The 24,288-nt window shown below is 48.6% G+C and overlaps 2 protein-coding genes across 2 annotated transcripts; one reads left to right on the top strand and one right to left on the bottom strand.

Annotated features, from left to right (window-relative positions):
* Positions 1 to 920: 920 nt before the first annotated feature.
* PSMB11 (proteasome subunit beta 11) lies at positions 921 to 1,772 on the bottom strand. Its single transcript, XM_026486471.2, has one exon. It carries the CDS (start codon positions 1,770 to 1,772, stop codon positions 921 to 923), a length of 852 nt encoding a protein of 283 aa, XP_026342256.2.
* A 4,015-nt stretch (positions 1,773 to 5,787) lies between these two features.
* PSMB5 (proteasome 20S subunit beta 5) lies at positions 5,788 to 12,316 on the top strand. The gene is made up of 3 exons (XM_026486569.3): positions 5,788 to 6,043; positions 6,783 to 7,089; positions 11,813 to 12,316. Exons 1-3 carry the CDS (start codon positions 5,846 to 5,848, stop codon positions 12,097 to 12,099), a joined length of 792 nt encoding a protein of 263 aa, XP_026342354.1. The 5' UTR covers positions 5,788 to 5,845; the 3' UTR covers positions 12,100 to 12,316.
* The last annotated feature ends 11,972 nt before the right edge of the window (positions 12,317 to 24,288 follow it).

Here is a 24,288-nt window from a genome sequence, read left to right as displayed (position 1 = left end):
AAGTCTGGCAGCAGCAGTGAGGAGGCTGGAAGACCAGAGCTCCCAGTGGGCTGTGGCCATGGCTCCAGGCCCTGGGGGGAGGGGGTGGCCCAGCTGCTTTCTCCCGCACCTCACTCCCAGATCCCTGCAGGGCCTTGGGCAGAGAGGGGAGGCAAGAAAAAGGCCCTGGGAGGCCAGAGCTGTGCTAAAGGAGCAGAGCTCTGGAGTGGAAGGCCTGGGTTCCAGCCTCACCTCTGCCACTTACTGTGCGACCCTGGGCGAGTCGCATAACCCTTGAACCTGTTTCTTCTTCTGTAAAGTGAGGATAATTTCTACCTCAGAGTTACCATGAGAAGCGCATTTGGAAGGAGTAGCGACTGTAGTCTTTCGAGTCCCTCGGGGTCAGGGCAGGGGCCGAGGGGACAACTGCTGGGAGAAGCCCCTCACCACCACAGGGTCCATGCTGCCCTGCCCGCCCCCAGCCTGGGCACTCTGGGCGACTTGCCCCACCTTACCCCTCTCCCAGCTACGCCCCTCACCAAGGTGACAAAGTGACGAAGACTGAAGCTGAGATGAGCACAGGAATGGGAAGCAAAGAGAGCGGGGATCCCGTGGGAAAAAGAGGCAGAGAGGGTGGTGAGAAAGAGGGTCTAGCACCTAGCCCCATGTCTGGCGTGCAGCAGGCACGCGGGGAGGATTCGCCCAGAGGAGGACTTGGGGGGGGGGGGAAGGCAGCTGGACCAATCCACCGGGCATCCCGAGGCACGTGTTGGACAGTCATCAATAGCGTTGGGAGGCAGAAGCGGATGGAGACTTGGAACGAACGGCTGGGGACCCCTATGGACTGGAGCCAGATGCGCTGAGGCTGCTCCCCCCACCCCCGTGCCCATCCTCCCACCCACTCCCTTAGCCTACCCCCCCCCCCCAAGTCCTGCCGCTTCTCACAGCATCTCAGTCTCTGCGGACACCCTGGAGCCTCCGTGCAGGGTGGCGGGCTCAGGCTGGTCCCGGCGGGCCTCCTCCTCCTCCTCCGGCTCCGGAAGCTTCTGCAGCTGCGAGTACAGCACACAGGCGTCGTTGCGAGACACGTACTCCCATCCGCTCTCCCGCACGTGGAAAAGGTCCACAGAACCCCCGGAGTAGGCGTCGCGGTGGGTGGCGTGGGCCACGGCGCAGCGGGCCAGGGCGTAGGCTTCCTGGGGGCTCATGTCGTAGCGGTAGCCGCGGTCTAGCACGCCGTAGGCGTAGGGAGATCCGGAGCCCACGGAGAAGACGTTGCCTGGCAGGCGGGTGCCGTCACTGTAGACGTAGAAGAGGGCAGGGCCCGAGCGGTCCCAGCCGCACAGCGCGGTGGCCACGCACAGATCGAGGCCGCGGTAGCGGGACAGCATGGCCGCCAGGAGGCGGGCGGCTCCGGCCACGCTGGGGGGCTGGCCCTCCCGCAGGGCCCGCAGCCGCAGCTCCCGCCGCAGCACGCGGTACCAGGTGGCGCAGTCGGCCGACGTGCCGGACGTGGTGCCCAGGAGGTGCTGGTGCACGGGGATGATCTTGCGGGAGGCCGGGCACTGCACATAGTTGCCGCAGGAGGACCGCGTGTCCGCGGCGGCGATGACTCCGTGGCGGAAGCGGAAGGCCAAGGTGGTGGTGCCATGCGCCAGCCCGGGGCTGTGGCTCCGCACGAAGGTTGCGGGGTCCCAGCCTGGGGGCACGGCCCAGCCACCCGCCCGAGGCAGGTGAGGCGATGGTCCCTGGGTGTCGGGGGCCTGCCACTTGCACACATCCTGCAAAGCCATCTCTGGGGCTGAGTGATGGCCGCAAGGACCCGGGCAGGGCTTTGTGGGCTGGAATGGGGGGGGGGGGGGGCGGTGCGCAGGGGGAGAGACGCTAAGGAGAAGCTGGGCTGCAGCCAGAACCGGCGCAGACGGGCACGTGATCTACGGCTTCCCTCCTCCCTACCCCGGAGTCAGGCTTTGGGACTGCTCTGAGGAGCAGCCTCCTCCATCTCGGAGGATTGCTGAGGGGAGGCAGGAGGGGGCCAGTGAAGTCTCCAGTGCTGGGAAGACGCTGCTGGTGACACACCCGAGCGTCCCCCAAGGAGTCTCCCATCTATCACCCTCTGAGCACCTGGAGTGGGGTGGGGGCTGGGGTAACCTGGAAGGAAAGGAGGCATGAGTGGAAGGAGCACAGCCAGGTCCCTCTTGTTTCTCCTGTGGGGGGGGGGGGGGGCACTGGGCTTGCAAAGACAAATGAGGCTCTGTCCCGGCCTCGGAGGAGGTAAAGACAAGTCAGCGCTCCAGTGCAATCGGAGTGGAGTGCTGGGAGGGACGCCTGGCTGGCTCCGTGGGAAAGCATGCGAGTCCTGCTCTCGGGGTTCTGAGTTCCAGCGCCATGTTGAGCAGAGAGCTGACTTTAAGAAAAAACAGGGGGGCACCTGGGTAGCTCAGTCAGTTCAATGTCCAGCTCTTGATTTCAGTTCAGGTCATGATCTCAGGGTGGTGAGATCAAGCCCCACCTCAGGCTCTGTGCTCAGCGTTGGAATCCGCCTGGATTCTCTCTCCCTCTCCCTTTGCCCCTCCCCGGGCTCATGCTCTATAAATCAATCAATCAATCAGTCAAATCTTAAAAAAAAAAAAAAAAAAAAAAAAAAGAACAAGAGTGCTGTGGACCCACCAAGGTAGGAGTTTTGTTTTGTTGTTGGTTTTTTTTTTTTTTTCATTAAGATTTTATGTATTCAAGAGAGAGAAAAAGCACAAATAGGGGGAGCACAAGAGGGAGAGGGAGAAGCAGGCTTTCCGCTGAGCAGGGAGCTTGATGCTGAACTCGATTTCAGGACCCTGGCGTCTGACCTGAGCCAAAGGCAGACGCTTAACCGAGCTGCCCAGGTGCCCAAGGCAAGAGCCTTTGAGGTTGGGTTCTCTCTTCAGGGTTTGGGGCCAGGGCACTATAATGCTTAGCTCACACTTTGACTTTCTAGTCAGGCGGGGGAAAAAGAAATGGACAGAGACCAGAACAAAAGAGACAAATCCAAGAGAGTCTTCTATGAGGAGGAGGGGTACTCAAATACCTTCCAGAAAGGCAGGGTATAGAGGGAACAGGGTGAAGGGAAACTAGAACGTGGAGCTCTCTTTCTCTTCTGCTTTGGAGGTGCATATGAACTTCCATCTGCATGAAGACAGCATTCCTGACCATTCTCTGGCAGTGTAGCTTCTCTGTTTGTGGGAAAGTTCTGAGGATGGAGCTGAAAGTATCTAATGGTCTTCCCTCTCCCGGTCCCCCTTCTGCCCGGGAATTCACAATAGCAAGAGAGTTGTTCGTAGTTCCAAGGCAAGAGAAACCACTGATCTTGTCCCCATAAGGCTGAGTCTAGGTCTTAGACCAGCCAGGGGTGGGCAAGGGGTGGCGTTAGTGGACCCTGACAGCTGGCCCTTCAGAAAGACAAAGTAGATTGGGACAGAGTAACAAGCTGCAACTGCTTCTGGCACCATCTGGAGTATATTTTACTAAACACTGCAGCTCACAAGGGTGCTGTGGAAGTGGATTTAGTCAAAGAGAAAGAGCCTGGACCCCCCACCCCCAGATACCATGATGGCGGGGCTATACAGTCAGTACTTAGCGCAAGGGCAAGCATGTCATGGGATGACTGGAGAAACGAGGAGGCCACGCTAAAGTCCAACCAATCTTACTCCCTTCTTTTGCACAGGACCACAGGGGACTCTTACTGGAGAGATAAGTATGTCTCCTGTTTTTAAAGACTAAGCCTTAGATATTGTAAATATGGATGGATTGTCACTTCCCTAGGTCAAGCCATTCTCAAGTCAGATCTGGATGGTTGCATGGCCTTCTAACTGGCCACCCTCCAGTCTCCCCTCTAATTTTATCCTCCACACTGACATGTTTTCCTAAGGTATCACTTGAATCCTGTGTCTTCTCTACTAAGAAACCTTGAAGGGCTACAAGGTCAAACCCAAACCACCTTCTCTTCCCCAAGCTGGCATTTAAGGCCCACTATGGTCCCACAATGCTGAGGAGCTGAATCTTACAGAACATTTTTAAGCAGGCAAGAGATAAGATGAAGACGGTGTTTTAGGAAAATCAATCTGGTGCTGTGCAAAATGAATTAGAGAATACAGTTTGGGCCCAGAAGATCAGTTAGGAGAATATTTCAGTAATTCGGGAGAGAGGAAATAAGAAGCCAAAGGTGGTATCGGTATTGCAATGAAAAAAGAACATGAGAAGCATTGTAGAGGAAGAATCAACAGCACTTGGCGACTTACTGAATGTGATGGAAAGGAAGGGGAGTTGTTGAAGATGGCCACGGCTTCAAGCCTCTGCCACTGGAAGAACATTGTGGCCATCTCTCATTTGGCAAGCATTTACTAAGCATACAGTGGGCGCAGAGATGAACAGTAGAGAAATACCCGTCTTTAGACACAATCAAATACATTTACAGCCAGCTAAAATGTGAAAGTGTCTTAGGAGAGGTACAAATGCTATTAGTGGCAGTGTGAACGAACCAGAGGGAAGAGTCAGAAGGAGGACAAGTTGCATTGCAGGGGGGACTGCAAAATAATACCTGCTCTATAAACAGGCACTCTGCATTTTCCACACCATCCAAGTGTGAGACGCAGATAAAGATCTTCTGCTTCATTACATTCTGATGGTTGGGCTTGGAAAGGGTTGCCAAATTTCAGCATTAAAAATACAACATATGCAGAGTCTGCTGGAGAAGAGGAGGGGCTGAGTTGGGCATCAGAGGAAAGCAGAATTTAGATATTGATGGATGTTGCTGCTGGAATCCAGCAAGGAAGGCCAGACACTGACTTCATAGAACCATAAAGCAGGAGGCAACAGTTCATACATTTGCCCACTTCCTTGTTTGTTATGGGTCCCAAAAGGGTTGAAAAATGAAGGTGGGTGGAGAGAGGGAGAGACAATGATATATTACCACATTCTTGTATTAATAAAGAGCTTGTCTTAGCAAGCTTAAGTTAGAGAACCTCTTGGTACATCTTTATGGAGTGTCAACCCTCCTCCAGGCTCTGAGATGGTAAATGACTATTGACTCAGTTATTTGGAGCTGAATTGAGAATCTAGTTTGTGGATTAACTGAGCCCCATATGTTTCCTTCTTTATTCTTCCGCCTTTTGTGCAATACATTACTTATTAGAATTTCCACCTCAGGGTGGGAGTAAAGAGAATATTAAATCTTAAAAATTGGTTATGTTACAGAATTTGGGTAGTGTGGCGGGTAATGCTATCAAATAACAAGAGCTATAGCACTTTTATTTTGTTGCAATTTTTACCACAAACTACTGTGGTTTAACTAACTTCACAGGAAAATGGCCTCAGAGTACATCACTATTTTACCCAGTATTACAAGGTGCCCTTAAACAAAATGGCAACTTCAGTCGCGTTAATAGGATGCTAAAGCCTCACAGATGTAAAGTATTGCTTGGACACCCGGCAGGGCGGGGACGACTTAGTGTTAAGGGTTCTGAAAGGATTTTCAACTAGTCACTCCCTTCTCAAAGATGGCCGGCTTCACTTCCCTTACGCAACACGGACGTTTCCGATCGCTTCCTATGAATTAGAGCTGAATTTAATCCAGTGCTGCTTGCCTGACTGAAGTCAAGATGACAACAACATTCCTTTACAATTTAGAGGAAATCGAGCCGTTTACTTTTACTCCCTCGGTGAAAACAGTCCCTAGCGTCTGGCTCTTGTATTTGGAGGCGTGGTTGCCAGTAGTTAAAATGGCTCCTCCCTGGGATAACTTTAATAGGAAGTGAAGCTGCGACGGCGAGGCGTTGCCCGGTAGCTCTCTGGTAGGCCTTCTCGCGGGGAGTTCCTTGTGCCCTCACTAGACATGGCGCTGGCCAGTGTGTTGGAGAGGCAGCTACCGGTGAACGGGCTCGGGTTTTTCGGACTCGGGGGTCGTGCGGATCTGCTGGACCTGGGTCCAGGGAGTCCCAGCGATGGGCTGAGCCTGGCCGCGCCCAACTGGGGTGTCGCGGAGGAGCCGAGAATCGAAATGCTTCATGGAACCACCACCCTGGCCTTCAAGGTGCGGACCCAACTGCCGCGCAGGGCTGAGACCCGTGCGCCCGCGCTCTTCCCGGCCTTCCCGGCCATCCAGCTGGACCGGAGCCCGCGAGGGCCGCGAGCACGGAGCCTAGTGGGAGCCTCGGGCTTGTCCTCCCGACCCCGTGGTTTCGCTGTCTCATTGCCCCGAGAGGCCTCGGTTCTCGCTCTAGCCATAGGACCGTGGGGCTGAGGTTGAGGGGGAGAAGAAGCCCGAGGGGGCTTGGGTTGATTCCTAGGCAACGCCAAGTGGCTCCGGTCCAGGAAAGGGGAGGCCTCAGAAGCAATGAGCATTGGCGGAGGAAGGGATGTTTAACCATTAACTAAAGGTTTTTAGAAACTGGGTCCCCATTAGGCGAGGGTAACTGAAAAGCTGTCTTTTGAGGGGGAGGTTGGTGGGAGGGAACACTGTGGTAGGAGCCAGACAGCTGGGATTCCTGATCCAGCTTGGCAGTAACTAGCTCCACAGTCTTGGGCACAGCGTTCGATCTCATTGAACGTGTTTCCTCATCTATAAAACGAAATTGAAGTTAATACTGGTTATACCCATGTTGAGGGATCGATGTGAAGCTTGGTTGATATTAATATGTGGAAAGCATCTTGTGAAGTGTAAAAGGACAGAGGAAGACGTTCTGGTCTTCCATTGATGCAAAAAGAAACGTCAAGGAGATGTTCCTGTGGTCTGATGTGGCCTGTTATGTGTTTTCTTCTGATCTTAACAGTTTCAACATGGAGTCATTGTTGCAGCGGACTCTCGGGCCACAGCGGGTGCCTATATAGCCTCCCAGACAGTAAAGAAGGTGATAGAGATCAATCCCTACCTGCTGGGCACCATGGCTGGGGGTGCAGCGGATTGCAGCTTCTGGGAGCGGCTATTGGCTCGGCAATGTCGAATCTATGAGCTTCGAAACAAGGAACGCATCTCAGTAGCAGCTGCCTCCAAGCTGCTTGCCAACATGGTGTATCAGTATAAAGGCATGGGGCTGTCCATGGGCACCATGATCTGTGGCTGGGATAAGAGAGGCCCTGGTGAGTTAAGCTGCAACAACTTGGTTCTTGGGCTGGCACTACAGAGAGGAGGGGTTGGATGAACAGGTGAATGAAAGGGCTTTGTGTCAGTGCTGGGGATGGGTTGATTGGGTCCTGCGCCCTTTCCTCTCTTTGTTCAAGGAAGGCGCTACAGTGTAGGAGAGCGCATGGAGCTTAGACTAGCTGTGTCATTGACCACCCCATGCGACCTTACTTTGGCTGCTCCTTTTCCCAGTCAGTTTCATCATCTGTTAGGTTGGTTAAATGAGGTAATACACGTAAAACATGCAGTGTCTGGCACATAATGTTTCTCCTTCTCTTCTCTCCCATAAAAGGATAAGACCTACAAAGAGTGTCTTTGAGAATTAAATTGGATAATAGACATAAAAACTCCAGTCAGTGTCTTCTAATAAAAATAGAATGTGAGCCACACGTGTAATTTAAAATTGCCTAATGGAGGGGCACCTGGCTGGCTCAGTCAGTGAGCAGATAACTCCTGATCTCAGGGTGGAGAGTTCAAGCTCCACGTTGGGCATAGAGCTTACCTAAAAAAAATAAAAATAATAATAAAAAAATAACAGTTTTTTAAAAGATTTTATTTATTTGAGAGAGAGAGTGAGCGAGAGCAAGCGAGTCTGAGCAGAAGGAGAAGAAGAAGCAGGCTCCCTGATGTGGGGCTCGATCCCTGGACTCCAGGATCATGACCTGAGCCAAAGGCAGGCACTTAATCAACTGAACCACCCGGGCGCCCCAAAACAATTTTTTAGGATTGTCTAATGGATATATTTAAAAAATAGAAAGATGGGGACATTGTAATGATTCATTTAATACAGAATACCTAAAATAATGCCATTTTGGCATGTGCGTTAGCCCCATTTCAGGTGCTCAATGCCACATGTTGCTGGTGGCCACTGTACTGGACAGTGAAACTCTGATATACAGGAAGTTAGTCATTTCTCTTCCCTTTTTTCCTTCAGGGAGTCTTTGGCCTAGAAGGGGCCTTTAGGGCTCATCCTTTCCTTGCTTGATAGAATCACCCTAGGACCCTAGGTCCCATTCTGTCATCTCTGAAAATAAATTTCTTAGCCTTTTTCTCTTTCTAGGATATAGAAACCTTGCCAGGAAGTTCACCCTTTTATCTGATGTCAGTTCTTTTCAACCAGTTTGGTTTTGTTTGTTTGTTTAAAGTTTTATTCATTTAAGTAATCTCTACACCCAACGCGGGGCTCAGACTCACCCCCCCTGAGATCAAGAGTCCCACGCTCTGCAGACTGAGCCAGCCCAGCACCTCAGCTTTTCAACCAGTTTTGGATGTCTCTTTATCAAGCTGAAACACAGTCACTTTCTGTATAATTTCCCCCCTCCATTGCTTGAGTAGAATTATTCTTCCCTTTTGTTTTTGCTTTATTCGTTCACCTGCTTACTGAGTGCCTCGTTTTCCTCAGTCGAACAACTGCAGGATACCTAGCGCTTTTCCACTTGCTTTGGAAACCACCAGTTCACTGCTCAGTGGAGGGTGAATGAGAATGTTAAAAAGTGGATGTGAGAGAGGAATGTGGCTCGGTACTTTGGAAATTGAGATGCATTTTGGGGAAAAGTGTGAAAGAACAGCTCCATACATCTTGTGTGGCCCAGGGAAGCATTTTGGAAATGTTGCTTTGTACCCTTAGGTATTGGGTCTGTTACAGGTGGTGGAAGCGGTGTACGAGGGTATAGATGCTGGCTAGCAAGGAAAACCCGAGAAGCTAGAGCATAACCTGAATCGTGCCTTCTCAAGAACCCTTCCTGACAGCCTGTCCCATTTAGGATGAGTCAGCCCCTCGCCTCAAAAAGCAGACAAGTGAAAAAGGATCACCGATTACTTAACAAGAGGCTAAATGAGATGAATGCCATTTGTAAAAGAACCGATATGATGCTGAGGGAGTTTTGAGGACGAAGGGATTATTTCTGATGGGAGGAATCGGGGATGACTTCATGGATAAGTGGCAGTTGTCCAGGATGTGCAAATGAGAGAAAGGAAGCATGGTGAACAAAGGAGTGGGGGAACGAGGCGTGAGGTTTTGGGGAAGTAACTGAAAGCCCAGTTTGTTTGTTTATTTATTTATTTTAAAGATATTATTTATTTATTTGAGGGAGAGAGAGAGCACGTGCTCACAAGCAGGGGGAGCAGCAGGCAGAGGGAGAGGAAGAATCAGGGTCTCCGCTGAGCAGGAAGCCTGATGTGGGGCTTGATCCCAGAACCCTTGGATCATGACCTGGGCCGAAGGCAGGCGCTTAACCGACCGAGCCACCCAAAAGCCCAGTTTAATCAGAACTAAGGTTGTGTGAAGAGGCGTAGTGAGCCAGAGAGCCAGAGAGCTGAGCTGGAACCAGGTCGTGAGCCTGCTAGGCATGGCAGTGGTGATGGGACTGTGGAGGGGCTACTTTGGGGCAGACATTGGAATCCTTGAACCTGAAAATTGCTCAGCATTTGGTTCTCAACTGGCTTGCTTTAGAATCACCTGGAGAACTTAAAACACAAGCCCCATACTTGTTCCCCCCCAGACCAACTGAAAGAGAATACCTGGGGTAAGTCCTGGGCATCTTTTTTTTTTTTTTTTTTAAAGATTTTATTTTATTTATTCATTCAACAGAGATAGAGACAGCCAGCGAGAGAGGGAACACAGGCAGGGGGAGTGGGAGAGGAAGAAGCAGGCTCATAGCGGAAGAGCCTGATGTGGGGCTCGATCCCAGAATGCCGGATCACGCCCTGAGCCGAAGGCAGATGCTTAACCACTGTGCCACCCAGGCGCCCCTTGGGCATCTTTTTAAAAAGCTTCCTTAGCTGATTCTGATGTACAGTGAGAGATGGGAATAGAAAGATTAACGGTGCCATTGGCAAGCTGTATTTGAGAACACGGGAGCCAGTGTGGGCAGGTGGAGCATGAGAGAGATGAGTTTGGTTGGTAATGGAGAGCCACTGAAAGTATTTGAGGATAGGAAGTTTGAATCTGAACTTGGTGACAATGGCATTGATAAAAATTCTATTAAAATCTTCGTCTAAATTTTCATCTATACTAAAAATTAGCCAACTTCTTCATAAAGGGCCAAATAATAAGTAATGTAGGATTAGGCCATATGGTATTTGTCTCAACTACCTAACTCTCCTGCTTTAGCACAAAAGTAGGCATAGTATGTACACAAATGGGCACGGCTGTGTTCCAGTAAAACTTTATTCACAAAAACAGGCAGCTGGCTTGGCCAGCCCCCGACCTATACCAGCACTGTCCGATGGAAATACAATGTGAGCCATACGTGTAATTTTAAATTTTATAGTAGCCACATTTTTAAAATTAAAGATAAAAAAAGAGAAATTAATTTTAATGACCTGTTTTATTTTGGAGAGCCTGGGTGATGCAGTCAGTTAGGCATCGGCCCTTGGTTTCAGCTCAGGTGTGATCTCAGGGTCGCGCGCAGCATGGAGTCTGCTTAGGATTCTCTCTCCCTCTCCCTCTGTCCCTCCACCCTGTGTGCACATGGACTCGACGCACACACTCTCTCTCCCTAAAATAAATAAATCTTAACATAATAATTTATTTTATAGATCCAAAACACTGTCGTTTCAGCATGTGGTGCCAGCTTCATTTCAAATGTTCGGTGGTCACACGTGGCTAGTGGCTTCCGTATTGGACAGTGTAGGACTCTGCGATATGATTGGGAACTCTAGGCTCTCTCTTACTGTGTGATGTATGTCTTGTCCCCCAGATAATCTAAACTTTGAGGGCTAGGATTGTTTTCTTTTTTTTAAGATTTTATTTATTTGAGAGAGAGAAAGAGCACGAGGGGGAGTGTGGAGAGGGAGAAGCAGACTCCCCACCGAGCAAGGAGCCTGATGCGGGACTCAATCCCAGGACCCTGGGATTATGACCTGAGCCGAAGGCAGACGCTTAACCACTTAACCAACTGAACCACCCAGGCGCCCCGGGGCTAGGATTGTTTTAAACATTATCTCCCACAGTGCCCGAAATTCTACGCTTGAAACCTAAGTCATGGGCACCTGGGTGGCTCAGCTTCTGCCTTTGGCTTGGGTTGTGATCCCAGGGTCCTGGGATAGAGCTCCGTGTAGGGCTCCCTGCTCAGTGGGGAGTCTGCTTCTCCCTCTGCCCCTCCCCGTGCTTGTGCTTGCGCGCTCTCTCTCTCTGTGTCTCTCTCTGTCAAATAAATAAAACCTTAAAAAAAAAAGATACCTAAGTCATTTGGATTGTACTTGTTTTTTGGTGACGCGGCGAGGACAAGAAAGCAGTTATAACGTGAGGGGAGGGGAGGTGGTATGTTGTAGAATCCAGGGGTCTTAATATTTAATTTGATTCCTTCAGCTACTTTTTTTTTTCTTAAATAGATTTTATTTATTTATTTATTTGACAGAGCAGAAGCAGGGGGAGTGGCAGGCAGAGGGAGAGGAAGAAGCAGGCTTCCTGCTGAGCAGGGAGCCTGATGTGGGGCTCGATCCCAGGACCCCGGGATCGTGACCCAAGCCAAAGGCAGACACTTAACTGAGCCACCTAGGTGCCCCCAGCTTTTTCTTTTCTTTTTTTTTTTTAAGTAATTTAATAGACGTACTGTTTTCTTGTTTATCTGTTGGTCTCCCCTGGGTTTCAAGGGGATGGGGAACTTTTCTCGGAGAATGAATGAGATGTCAAAAGGATGGTCATTTTATTCCTGCTAACCTCACCTGTCTTTCCAGGCCTCTACTATGTGGACAGCGAAGGAAACCGGATCTCGGGGGCCACCTTCTCTGTAGGTTCTGGCTCTGTGTATGCCTATGGGGTCATGGATCGGGGTTACTCCTATGACCTAGAGGTGGAAGAGGCCTACGATCTGGCCCGCCGAGCCATCTACCAAGCCACCTACAGAGATGCGTACTCGGGAGGTGCAGTCAACCTCTACCACGTGCGGGAGGATGGCTGGACCCGAGTGTCCAGTGACAATGTAGCTGATCTACAGGACAAATACAGTGGCTCCGCCCCCTGAGGGAGGGGGTGTGGCTGCCTGCATGTCCTGGGGGCACTGCGGCTGGTAATGTGGATACTGCGCCCCATCCTCTAGTGGGGGGGGTCCTCACTTGGGTTGATAACTTTTTTAAGCTCTGGTGCCCTTGACCTCTATGTGTCACTAGTTGTTAATGACCTGCTGCAGAGGTGATTTTGTTTTACTGTCTTGGGTGTTAACATGACACTACCCCACCTCAGCCTGTGTTGTGTCTTTTGTCCACACTGTCCCTCCTCCAAGCACTTTACAGCCAAATAAGCCAGGACAGTGGGAGGGCACTGACTGTAATTACAGGAAACAGCGGTGTGAAGACATTGTCTAGTGAACACATTAGCATCCCCACTCATGAAGCTAATAACAAAGGAGAAGGAGAGGGAGGCGGGGAGGAGGGAGAGACTTCCCGATTCTGTTTGCAAAGAGATGAAAAGTTGATGAGGTGGAAAGATGCACAGGGCTGTATGAGGAAGAGCTGCAGGGGGAGAGGCGCTCACCCTGTGGGGGGGGAGGGGAGGCCAGTGCTACACGCGGAGCAGAAAGGTGAAGACTGGTGAATCTTAAATCAATTGGGAAGGGAAGGTTTGGACCCTGGGAAAAGAGGACAAAGAGGTGAGCGTGAAAGCCGTAGTGACCACAAGCTTGGCGATCCTTGTCCTTTTGGCTCTCGGGTGTGTGCACGTGTAGGGGACGGCCCTCGATGGTGGGCTTATAGCCTCCTGGACAGGAAGCGGCACAAAACTGTCACTGGCACATGTGGGTGGGGAGGAGGCCCTGCTGAGAGCAGAGCATGGTTGATTTATCACAGCCAGCACTGAGGGGGCTCCCAAGCTATGGTGGCAGCAGATGGCAAAGCCTTCTGTTAAAGAGAAGACGTAAGCATAGGGGAGACAGAGGAGGTTGATGGGAGAAACCTTTAGAAAAAAATGGAGAGAAGGGGGTAACGGTACTGCTTTGTTTTTAGTGAGCAAGAAGGGAAAAAAGTGGCTGGTGAGGGTGACAGCCCAGCGTCATATTTTGAGGCTGAGGGGTTTGAGAAATCGAGGGGGTGGGGCCTCCTCTCCCCCGCGGTGCGGATACCTTCCCATCCCCCTCAGCCTTGTGCCGTCGTGTATTGATTGACGAGGGCTGTCGGCCAGGAACTGATCGAGGCTTGTTAATTGCATTTGTCAAATGCAGGGAAATGGGGAATTAGTGAGATTGGAGCAGGGAGTTTGGAAAACAAATGACTGGTGCCTAAGGAGATTCTTTTTGCTGAAAAGTGCCTCAGGAGCCCCTGGAGTCAGGGAGCTGCTTGTGCTAGCGGGGAGTCATCCCCCCGCCATCAGCCAGTGGTTAGCTGTGTGAGAGGCACAGTACAGTCGTGCTCTCGTTCAGGGCGCTGGTTTGCAGACCTTTGTTACAAGTTAGAACCTTAGGGGCACCTGGCTGGCTCAGTGGGTGAAGCGTGCGACTGTCGGTCAGGATCATGAATTTGAGCCCCACGTTGAGCATACAGCTTACTTAAAAAAATCAGGACCTTAAAAAAAAAAGAACCCCTAGGAGAAATTCTAACACCTGAGAGAAATCAAATCAGGTTGAAATAGAGTTGTTGAGGGGTCCAGAGCCTCCACCACTGAGCCGCCTCTTCCACGGAGCCATGGTCCATAGACCACCTCCCCGCCTCCACACCTCTACGTATACACACTCCCCGGTGCTTCTTGGAACCCGAAGGAACACAGTTTGAAAATTACTGTCCTGGGAAATAAGCTGGAGGGTGGAAAGAGAGTTGAAGATTGGAATTCTTTTACGTGAGCAAGCCTAAGACTCTCTAGCTCATGAAAAAAAGTCTGGAGAGAAGAGACGGTCTTGAAGCAACGCTCCCCTTGCCCGGTTTCCGTCTCACGCCCGGCTTTGGCAGTGGTCTAGCTGTCGAACGTAAGCTCCTGTTCTGCACTGGCTGAGGCCTTCCGTTCAGGCAAGAAAATGCACAATCGTCAGTCCCGTGTTCTGTTCTGCACATGCCCGTTTCTCTTCCTTGCTGGATCTTGGAAAAAAGAGTGAATTAATGGAAGAGATCAATTTGTGGTAGGTTTTCTGGAGAGAAAGTAGAGCAGAGGTAGAGGAAAACTGCACGTGTCTAGGCCCAGTCTTGCGCACCCTGGGCAGTTGTGGCCTCTTGCTGCTGAGTGCGGTGGGGAGCTGGCTTTGCAGGGATGTTGTATGTCTGTGCTGCGGGGGTGGGTGATGGATGCCACAAGGCGCTGGAGAGATTCTGTCGAGTGGCGTGGACCAGTTCAGGGACTGCCATCGGATTCATTTCCCAGGGCAGTCCTCTTGACAAAGGATGATGGAAAAGAAATTGCCTTAAATAGCTGGAAGATTAATTTCTCTCGGCAGTTCCCAGGCGTCCACGGGACAGGGCTCATTAAGTGATGTCTGACAATTTCTCCTCCTTCTACAGATAGCTCGGTGACACCAAAATCTGACTCCTCGGGGTAGGTAATGGGACTAATCTGGTTAAAGAGAGAGCAAACACTCCTCCAGGCCTTGTGCTTTCTCTCGCTAGCAGGGACTGCTGTGGGGTTGAAGGCGGGTGAGCCTTATAGCACCTCCACACCAGACAAGGGAGGGCTGGGAGGGCGGGGGTAGAATGTTCAGGAAGGAAAGGGAAAAGGTAGGTGAGGACATGGGGGAGGGGGAGGAAGGGCACCAGGAAAGGAAATCCGGGACCAGACTGTAATAGTTACCGAGTGTTCCCTCTTTAGGCAAAACCAGAAGGTCAACATCTCTTGATATCCTCCTCAGCTCGCCAATGAGAAAACTGTCAAAGCCATTTGGGGAGTGGAAGGTTACATCCTTTGAGGGAAAATAAAACAACTGATTTATTCTGGTCCATGGAATCTGTGTGGTCTGTTAGGGGAGAGGAGCAAGAAGTGGGATGAAAAGGGAGTAAGGTAAAAAAAAAAAATGTGGAGGGAAACTGCGGGGAGCAGTTCCCTTGTGTCAGACGGTGAGGAGGAAGATTGGGTCAGTGAAGGGTTTACCGGAGCGTCTCTAATCTGGGGAGCACGGGGAGGGGTTTTATGTGGTTAGTTGTGCGTGTTCCCTAGAAGAGCCCCTCCTGGCAGGGCTATGGCGGGAGATGCGGGGCTTTGACACTGACCAGCAGCAGTGACCTCAGGACATGAGTCAGGGCTTTATGATTAAAATATGCATATATTGCAACCCAGCAACTCTGCTGTATTTTGTGTGTTTCTTGTTTGTTTTCAAAATCCTGGTTTCCCTTCAGGAAGCCAGAGTCCTATTGGGAAAGCTTTAATTATAGCCGGCAAGGGCAGAGAGCGCACACAGCATCAGAACTGCCCCAGTCAGCAGCTGCTGCCACCTCCCGCCTGACCCCGGCCGGCCCTCCCTCCCCGCCCCCCTCCCCCGTCAACTGTCCACCTTCCTGCGGCGCTCCCCAGGCCTGGCCTCTGAGCCAACTTCTTGCTTCCAGGGGCTGTGCCCCACCGAAGCATTTCAATACAAACCATTTCCAAAATGTCCTGTTCGCAGTTGTTAGTGGGTCAGGCAGAAGAAATTCTACCCACGTCAGCTTCTTGGGTTTATTTAACCCAACTCATTTCTCCCTGAAGCTTTCCCTCCAAGTGAGGTGCCAAGCCTAACTTGGTACTTAACCCTTTATAATCCAGATTCAGCTGTCCTCAGCCACAAATATCTGCCCTAGTTTATTGGAAGGGAAGTAAGACACCATGGATTCCAGCTCTTCTGATGCCCCCACCCCACCGTCTCAGGCTGCCTGCGCCTTGTCTCTGTTCTCCCGAGGCTCGACTCCATGTTTTCTCTCTGTTCCCTCACTTGGTAAAAAAAAAAAAAAAATTCCCTTTTCTTGCCTCCCCAGAATTGAAGTAAAAACCAATCAATCAATACACCAAGTGCTGCGGTGGACTTTAATGTAACGAGAAAAGGTTATCACTAGCTGCGGGGTACCCAAAGCGCTGGTATTGCAGAGGGAAACACGGATGGACGGAGAGAACGTGAGCTAGAGAGAACCAGAGACAAACGAGAGAAGCAGGGAAGCAAGTCCGGGGCAGCAAGAGTGAGAGTGAGCGAAGTGGAGAGGGAGACGCGGACATGGCAGGAAGAATGGCAGGAGACAGTGATGGGCAGAGCAGCGCCGCAGAAGGGGAATGGGGGGGCAGGCAGGGAAAGGAGACTCCAAAGGACAGGGATCCGGAGAGTGGGCAGAGAAACAGGGGGAAGGAAGTGGCTAGAAGCTAATGCACAATGAAGCATGTCCCCCTGGAGACAGATAATTTCTCCAGCCATACATAATGAGCACGTGGCCCTCTACGCGCTGGCCTGCACTGTCACAGTCGCTTACGTTCCGCAAGCATCTCTCCACTTCTGCCCTGCTTGTGCAAGGCTGGGAAGAAGGTTTGAGCCCTCAGAACCACCTTCTCAACCCAGCCAGGCCAAAGACAGGAAAATAGAACCGAGTCTCACGAGGAGCTGGGTCACAGATTCAGTACCTTTTACCTTTTTCCTTTTAGGTTCGTGAAGAGACCCTCTCTTCCCTCGCTCTGTACCCCCTGGCCACGCCCATCACACATGCATAACTCATCCCGTTTTTTTCTGTAACGCCCACAGGTCAGGGCCAAGGCTGTTCAAACGGAGAGAGGAAGGCCACAAGCTCCCAGAAAGACAGGAATAGCGGGTGCTCCCAGTGGGAAGGAAATAAGTAGCTCCAAGGAGGAATGCGTGCAGACAGAAGGGACCAAAGTCAAGGGGATATTTTTGCAACTACTACCACTCTTTTCCCAGCTTAGCCTCAAGGCCAGCGTTGTCCCAAGGCCATCATATGTTCGAAGCTTCCCCATGCATACGGAGTTTCACACAATACATAGGCTCTTCTTGCATGATAGCTTATCTCCAGTGGTGACGTCGGGGGTGTCAGATCAGAGGGAATCCAGCGAGGGGCGCCTGGGTGGCTCAGTCGTTAAGCGTCTGCCTTCAGCTCAGGGCGTGATCCCGGCGTTCTGGGATCGAGCCCCGCATCAGGCTCCTCCGCTGGGAGCCTGCTTCTTCCTCTCCCACTCCCCCTGCTTGTGTTCCCTCTCTTGCTGGCTGTCTCTCTCTGTCAAATAAATAAATAAAATCTTAAAAAAAAAAAAAAAAGAGGGAATCCAGTGAGTACCAGGGTTCTGCAGGAGGCCTCATAATCACCCCCTGCCGCTTGAGTCCTGAGGCTGCACCCCCAGCTTAGTCTCTGGAAAAGAAAGCAGTGGAGCATTTTAAACCAGAACAACAGATGAAGCATAGTCCCATGGTAGCCCCCAAAGAAGCAAAATGTGCAGAAAGGTGGCTCAGCCTTGAGTCAGTAGAGCCTGAATGTGGTCCGTGGTAGGGGTAGCAGCGTTCCCCCAACTCATTTAAACAGTCTAAGGCACGTGGCACTTCGAAGAGCATCTCCGTTAAGGGTCTCTTGTTATTGTGTGATCTCTCTTCCTTTCAGTCAAACACTTACTATACTGTACTTTTTGTTTATTCCCCAGTGTCTAGGATGGTGCAGGCTACTCAGTAGAGATAATATAATACATGTATTTTAATTAATAAATGAATGAATGAAGGACTTCACCATGTGCCCTTATGTCAATGATTCTTTCTTACCCTTCTCAGAACTGTGACTCCCTATAATTGTTGAATTTCAAGATGCTGTTTGCTGTTCTTTTTTTTTTTTTTAAGATTTTATTTATATATTTGTCAGAGAGAGAGCACAAGCAGGGGGAGAGGCAGGCAGAGGGAGAAGCAGGCTCCCTGCTGAGCAAGGAGCCGGATGTGGGACTTGATTCCAGAACCCTGGAATCACGATCTGAGCCGAAGGCAGCTCAGACACTTAACTGACTGAGCCACTCAGGCGTCCCTGCTTTTTTTTTTTTTTCCTGTTTGCTGCTCTTAAGCATACTTTGAAACATATATTAATTTTTTTAAAATATTTTATTTACTTGAGAGAGAGAGAGAGAGCAGAGGGGGAGGGGCCAAGAGAGAGGGAGAGAGAATCTCAAGCAGACTCTGCACTGAGCACAGAGCCCAACTCCGAGCCTGACAGGAGGCTCCATCTCACGACTCATGAGATCATGACCTCAGCCAAAGCCAAGAGTTGGATGCTTGACCAACTGAGCCGCCCAGGCACCCCTAATTTTTTAAATTAAGACAAAATTACTTGCTTGGGAATGTTTTAAAAATGTTATGCCACACCCTGCTTATAAATGAAGACAAGTAGGTGTCATAAAAAAGCAGTTTTTATTTTTTTAAGATTTTATTCTTAAGTGATCTCTACACCCAACATGGGGCTTGAACTCACAACCCCTAGATCAAGAGTCACATGCTACTGACTGAGCCAGCCAGGCGCCCCATAAAAAGCAGGTTCAGGAATAGTCCTGCCCGCTCCCACCTTGCCCAGATTCTGCAGTCCCGCTGTCTTTCCCTTCAAATGATAGCATTCTGTCTCACACGAAATATGGTCAAGCCCTGAAGAATTGAGCTCCCGGGGGGTAGCTCTGTAGGGTATCTCTCTTTGCATGTGTTGTTTTGTTTTGTCTTCTGTTAGATCAATGGGCAGAGGCTTAGCCGATTTTCAAGTCTGGTCCCTAGATGTCAGGTGCGTGAGTGAATTGCTCTTTACAAGGGAAGGACGAATCGATGGTGAAAGGGAGGTTCATGTATCACCAACCCCTGCACCTTAAAAACAAAAGCCACTTTCCTTTGGGTTTGGGTTTTTTTCACAACCTAGAATTGTTGCCACTTGTTCTTCTCCCACCTGTTTAAAAACATTCTTCGACTTTCTAGGTGGTATTCATTAACATGCTCTTTTGAATTTTCTGAAGCATTATAACAAAGTCTGAAATAAATCAGGAAATGCCAGAATCCATGAGACTATTTCCTTGTCTCAAGTAAGGGCTGAATCTAAGTATCTAAAGCAAAAACATGATCTATTTTTATTATTTTTACAATTTTCAAATATTTCAAGACCAGAAAAGTTGAAAGACCAGTACAACAAATACCCATATACCCTTCATATAGATTCACTAATTGATATCATTTTGCCACATGTGGTTATCTCCATATGTATATATCTATTTATTTGTTAATATGTATTTTACCAAATCATTTGAAAGTTAAGAGATCATGGCATTTGACCCCTTAATGTGTCTCCTAAGAGCTGAGACAGTCTCCTGTGACACCATAATACCACACCAAGAAATGTAACTGATATAATCATATTATCTGGTATCTTATCCGTATTCAGATTCCTCATCTGTCCACATGGTGCCCATAATAGTTTTCTCTTTTCCTGATCCGGAAGTCAGTCAAGGCTCCCACATCACATTTAATTGTCATATCTTTTTAGTTTAGTTTAGAACAGGCTCCTGTGTGTGTGTGTGTGTGTGTGTGTCTTTTTTGACATTTATACTTTGAAGAGTCCAGGCCATCATCTGTCACGTGCAGCCCAGATTTGTCTGACCGTTTCCTCCTGATTACAGTCCAGTTCACATTCTTAGCAAGAATGTTACCTAGGCGATGTTGTACGTTTCCCCTTGTACCGCACCAGGAGACACGTGTCAGTTTGTCACATTACCGGTGATGTGAAGTTTGTTTGCCAGATTTCTCTACTGTTAAGGCACGTTTGCCCTTTGTAATTAATTAGTAAACTAATAATTAGTAGAGTGATCATTTAAGATCATGTGAATATCCTGTTCTCCGGCAGTCTTGCAGCCAATGGATTTGACAACCACTGATTATCCTTCCTGAAACCATTTTTGCATTGGTGGTTGCCAAACGCTGGTTTTTTCATTTCTGTCATTTCTTCTGCATTCATTAGTGGGCGTCTATCTTTCTTCTCCTCCTCCTCTTCTTTCTCATTCTCCTACGTTTTCACATTTATCTATATTTCTTTTTTTTTTTTTTTGCATTTTAACTGTTTTGATATGGATTGCTTTTTGCTGGTCTTTAAGAAAGAGTTCCCAGCTGTTTATACAATTTCCTTTGCATTTAATAATCAGTCTGATTCAGAAATTTTTTCCTTTTTTTTTTTTTTTAAGATTTTATTTATCTATTTGACAGAGAGGCAGCAAGAGAGGGAACACAAGCAGGGGGAGTGGGAGAGGGACAAGCAGGCTTCCCGCTGAACAGGGAGCTCGAAGCGGGACTCGATCCCAGAATGCTGGGATCATGACCTGAGCCGAAGGCAGAAGCTTAATGACTGAGCCACTCAGGCGCCCAGAAATGTTTTCCTTTAAAATTTAATCTGCCTTGCAGCGCCTGAGTGACTCAGTGGGTTGAGCATCTGCTTTCTGTTTAGGTCATGATTCCAGAGTTCTGGAATCGAGTCCCTCAAAGGGCTCCCTGCTCGGAGGGGAGGCTGCTTCTCCCTCTCCCTCTGCTCCTCCCCTGCTCGTCCTCTCTCCCTTGCTCTCTCACTCTCTCAAATAAATAAATAAATAAAATCTTTAAAAAAATTATTTAAAATCTAATCTGCCCTCACTCCTGCTACGGCATAACCTTCTTTACTTGCTGCTCCTTGAGTGCTGTTCTCTGCTCCCTGCCTGTCTTCCTTCTCTTTTCCTTTGCATTATCTTCATCCTTTCTGTAACCTCTTTCAAGTTTTCAAACCTCAGCTCTCTCAGACACTTCCCTCTCCAGTGCCTCTGAGGACATACTCCCAACTGACTCTGGGATTTCCTTCCACTACCGTTCTAAAATGCTCTCGGGTGTGTTAATGAATGACTGTCGGAAGCAGCTTCCCGGCCTCACTCCAGGGGAAGTTAGATTTCACTGTATGGGGAGGCTCCCGTGGGATCTCACTGAACAGAAATAGCTTAAAATAAAGAGATCTGCTTGATTCAAAGCCAAATGAGCAGCTTTTCCTCAATCGACAAGTCATCTGTAAAGTTTAACATTTGAAATCTCCAATGTTTTGGAGTTCAAAATTGTAATTTTTTTAGGTGAAAAAGGTGCATTTTCTTTCTATTCTCATTACCTAATAGCACAAAAATGCTTCACTCCAACTTTCTACCAAAGATTCCTCTATGGCCATAGGGGAAAAAAAGAAGCTTAAAATGAAATGGCTTTTCCAACTTAATTCTGGCCTTTGTAGAAATGGACTCATAATTTAAAACGTATCCCAGGAGGGGTGCCTGGGTGGCTCAGCTGGTTAAGCGGCCAACTCTTGATTTCAGCTCAGGTCATGATCTCAGTGTCGAGAGATCGAGCCCTGGCTTGGGTTCTGTGCTGGGGATGGGGCCTGCTTAGGATTCTCTCTCTCCTTCTCCCTCTGCACCCCCCCTCCTGCCCTCCACACACTCTCTCTAAAATAAAAAAATAAAATATATCCCAGGAGACTTTGGTGGGGGAGGGGGTGGTATGAATATTCTATTGATCCTCAGAGAGAAGACAGCTTATCTTTCGTGGACTCAAAACAAGAGACCAAAAGAGGGTAACATGGAAAGGCAGAGTGGATTTCAGTTTAGGCGCAGACTAACGATTGCTCAAGAGCACAGGTTCTGAAATCAGGAGGCCTGGATTCAAGTTCTGACTCCACCATTTAGTGAGCTCAGGGACCTTGAGGCAAGTCACCTTCCCTCTCTGAGTCTGTTTTCTCCTCTGGAAAAGAGACAGTATAATAGTACTTATCTCATAGAACCGATTAAATGAAAGAGTCCCTGGCACCAAGTAAACCCTCAATAAATGTCAATTATAATAATTGTCTTTAACAATTCTATTTTTCCTTCATCCTAACATTTTGAAAATGACCGCCTGTATGTTTGTGGATAGAAGATGTTAGAGTAGGGGGGCGCCTGGGTGGCATAGCGGTTAAGCGTCTGCCTTTGGCTCAGGGCGTGATCCCGGCATTATGGGATCGAGCCCCACATCAGGCTCCTCCGCTATGAGCCTGCTTCTTCCTCTCCCACTCCCCCTGCTTGTGTTCCCTCTCTCGCTGGCTGTCTCTATCTCTGTCGAATAAATAAATAAAATCTTCAGAAAAAAAAAAAAGATGTTAGAGTAGGGGCTCCCAGTTAAGGGTCCTACTCTTTTTTTCTTTCTTTCTTTCTTTTTTTTTTTTTTAAGATTTTATTTATTTATGTCTTTGAGAAAGAGAGACAACACAAGTGGGGGAAGGGGCAGAGGGAGAGGGAGAGAAGCCCACTCTCCGCTGAGCACAGAGCCCAACACGGAGCTCGATCCCAGAACCCCGAGATCATGACCTGAGCCGAAGTCAGGTGTTTCACCAACTGAACTACGGTGCCCCATGGCGTCTGACTCTTGATCTCAGCTCAGGTCTTGATCTCAAGTTTGTAAGTTCTTAAATAAATCTTCCTAGCGATTTCCTGGCTGGCTTGTGTTATTTTAAAAAAAATTTTTAATGGAAAATATGGGGAAAGAAACAGAAAACCTATAACCCTTAAGAATATAAACACTGCTCAGGCGCCTGGGTGGCACAGTGGGTTAAGCGTCTGATTCTTGGTTTTGACTCAGGTCGTGATCTCATTGTTGTGGGATTGAGCCCCATGTTGGGCTCCACGCTCAGTGTGGAGTCTGCTTCAAATTCTCTCCACCTCTCTTTCCCATTCACTCTCTCTCTCAAAGAAATAAAATCTTTTTTTTTTTAAAGATTTTATTTATTTATTCGATAGAGATAGAGACAGCCAGCGAGAGAGGGAACACAAGCAGGGGGAGTGGGAGAGGAAGAAGAAGGCTCCTAGCGGAGGAGCCTGATGTGGGGCTCGATCCCATAACGCGGGATCACGCCCTGAGCCGAAGGTAGACGCTTAACCGCTGTGCCACCCAGGCACCCCAAAATCTTAATAAATAAACAAACAGACAAATAAAATAAAAGCTATAAAGTGAAGGGCTCCTGGCTGGCTCAGTCAGAGGAACATGTGACTCTTGATCCCCATGTTGGATGTAGAGATTACTTTAAAAAAAAACAAAATCTTTACGAAACAAAAAATAAAAGCTATGCCGTGGAGCCAGTGAGGCATATGATTAAGAACTTGGGCTATGGAACTAGATTTTCTAGGTTCGAATCCCAGGTCTACCTCTTATTACTTGTATAACCTTAGTCACTTATTACAGATGGCCCCTGACTTAGGATTTTTTTGACTTAACAATGGTGTAAAAGTGATACACATTTAATAGAAACCTTACTTGGGATTTGGAATTTGGCTCTTGTCTGGGGCTAGTGATATGCAGTAGGATACTCTGTCATGATGCAGGCCAGAGGCAGTGAGCCAAAGCTCGCGGGCAGCCAGGCTGTCACAAGCATAAACAACCAATACACTTACAACTGTTCTGTTTTTCACTTTTGGTACAGTATTCAATAAATTACATGAGATAGTCAACTCTTAATTATAAAATAGGCTCGTATTAGATGATATTGGCCAACTGTAGGCTAATATAAGCGTTCCAGGCACTTTTAAGGTATGAGGTTCAGGAGGGAGGTGTATTAAAATCACATTCAATTTAATATTTACAACTTAGGAAGTAACTCCATGTAAGTTGAGAAAGATCTGAATACCTCTCTGTACTTGAGTCTCGAATATAAAATGCGGAGAGGTGTGCCTGGCTGGCTCCATTGGTAGAGCATGCAACTTTTAATCTCAGGGTCATGAGTTCAAACTCCATGTTGGGGGTGGAGCCTACTTAAAAGAAAAGAAAAGAAAAAGAAAAAAATACATTATACAATGGGGGAAAAACATAGTACCTCCCCACTACTGTGGAGGTTAAATAAATTAATATTTGTGAAAAGTTCAGAACAACCCCTGCCCAGTAAGTGTTCAGGAGCTGTTACTGTGGAAGGCACATGCTTGGTGTGGGATCTGAGTTTCAAAATTTGGGTCTTAGCTAGAAAAAAATTCACTCATTTAGTTATAAATGATTTTTTCCCGGTGCTTCCCAAACGTCCACAATTAGGCCAGCTGCTAAAGAAAGAACGAAACAACCACCACTATCACCAGTTCCTGAATGGAAGAAGTTTAAGATATGAACTCTGATCTCAAACAGCCTACTGGTGTGAAATCACTAAAGTATGTGAAACAATCAAGGTAGAGTTAAGCGCTGCTAACCGAGAAAGCCTGAAGTTCTAGCTGGTAGGAGAGAAGGAAGTGGTCTGTGCTGACGGAAATAGCTGAAGAA

The sequence above is a fragment of the Ursus arctos genome, unplaced genomic scaffold (genome assembly GCF_023065955.2).
Source record: "Ursus arctos isolate Adak ecotype North America unplaced genomic scaffold, UrsArc2.0 scaffold_37, whole genome shotgun sequence".
NCBI lineage: Eukaryota > Metazoa > Chordata > Mammalia > Carnivora > Ursidae > Ursus > Ursus arctos.
The sequence above is the reverse complement of the archived record's forward strand: the minus strand, read 5'-3'. Positions and strand labels throughout refer to the sequence as shown.

Coding starts and splice junctions, on each gene's coding strand:
- PSMB11 (XM_026486471.2), bottom strand. CDS start 1,772: ATGGCTTTGCAGGATGTGTGCAAGTGGCAGGCCCCCGACACCCAGGGA.
- PSMB5 (XM_026486569.3), top strand. CDS start 5,846: ATGGCGCTGGCCAGTGTGTTGGAGAGGCAGCTACCGGTGAACGGGCTC. Junction 6,044..6,782: donor CCACCACCCTGGCCTTCAAG/GTGCGGACCCAA, acceptor TGATCTTAACAG/TTTCAACATGGAGTCATTGT. Junction 7,090..11,812: donor CTGGGATAAGAGAGGCCCTG/GTGAGTTAAGCT, acceptor CTGTCTTTCCAG/GCCTCTACTATGTGGACAGC.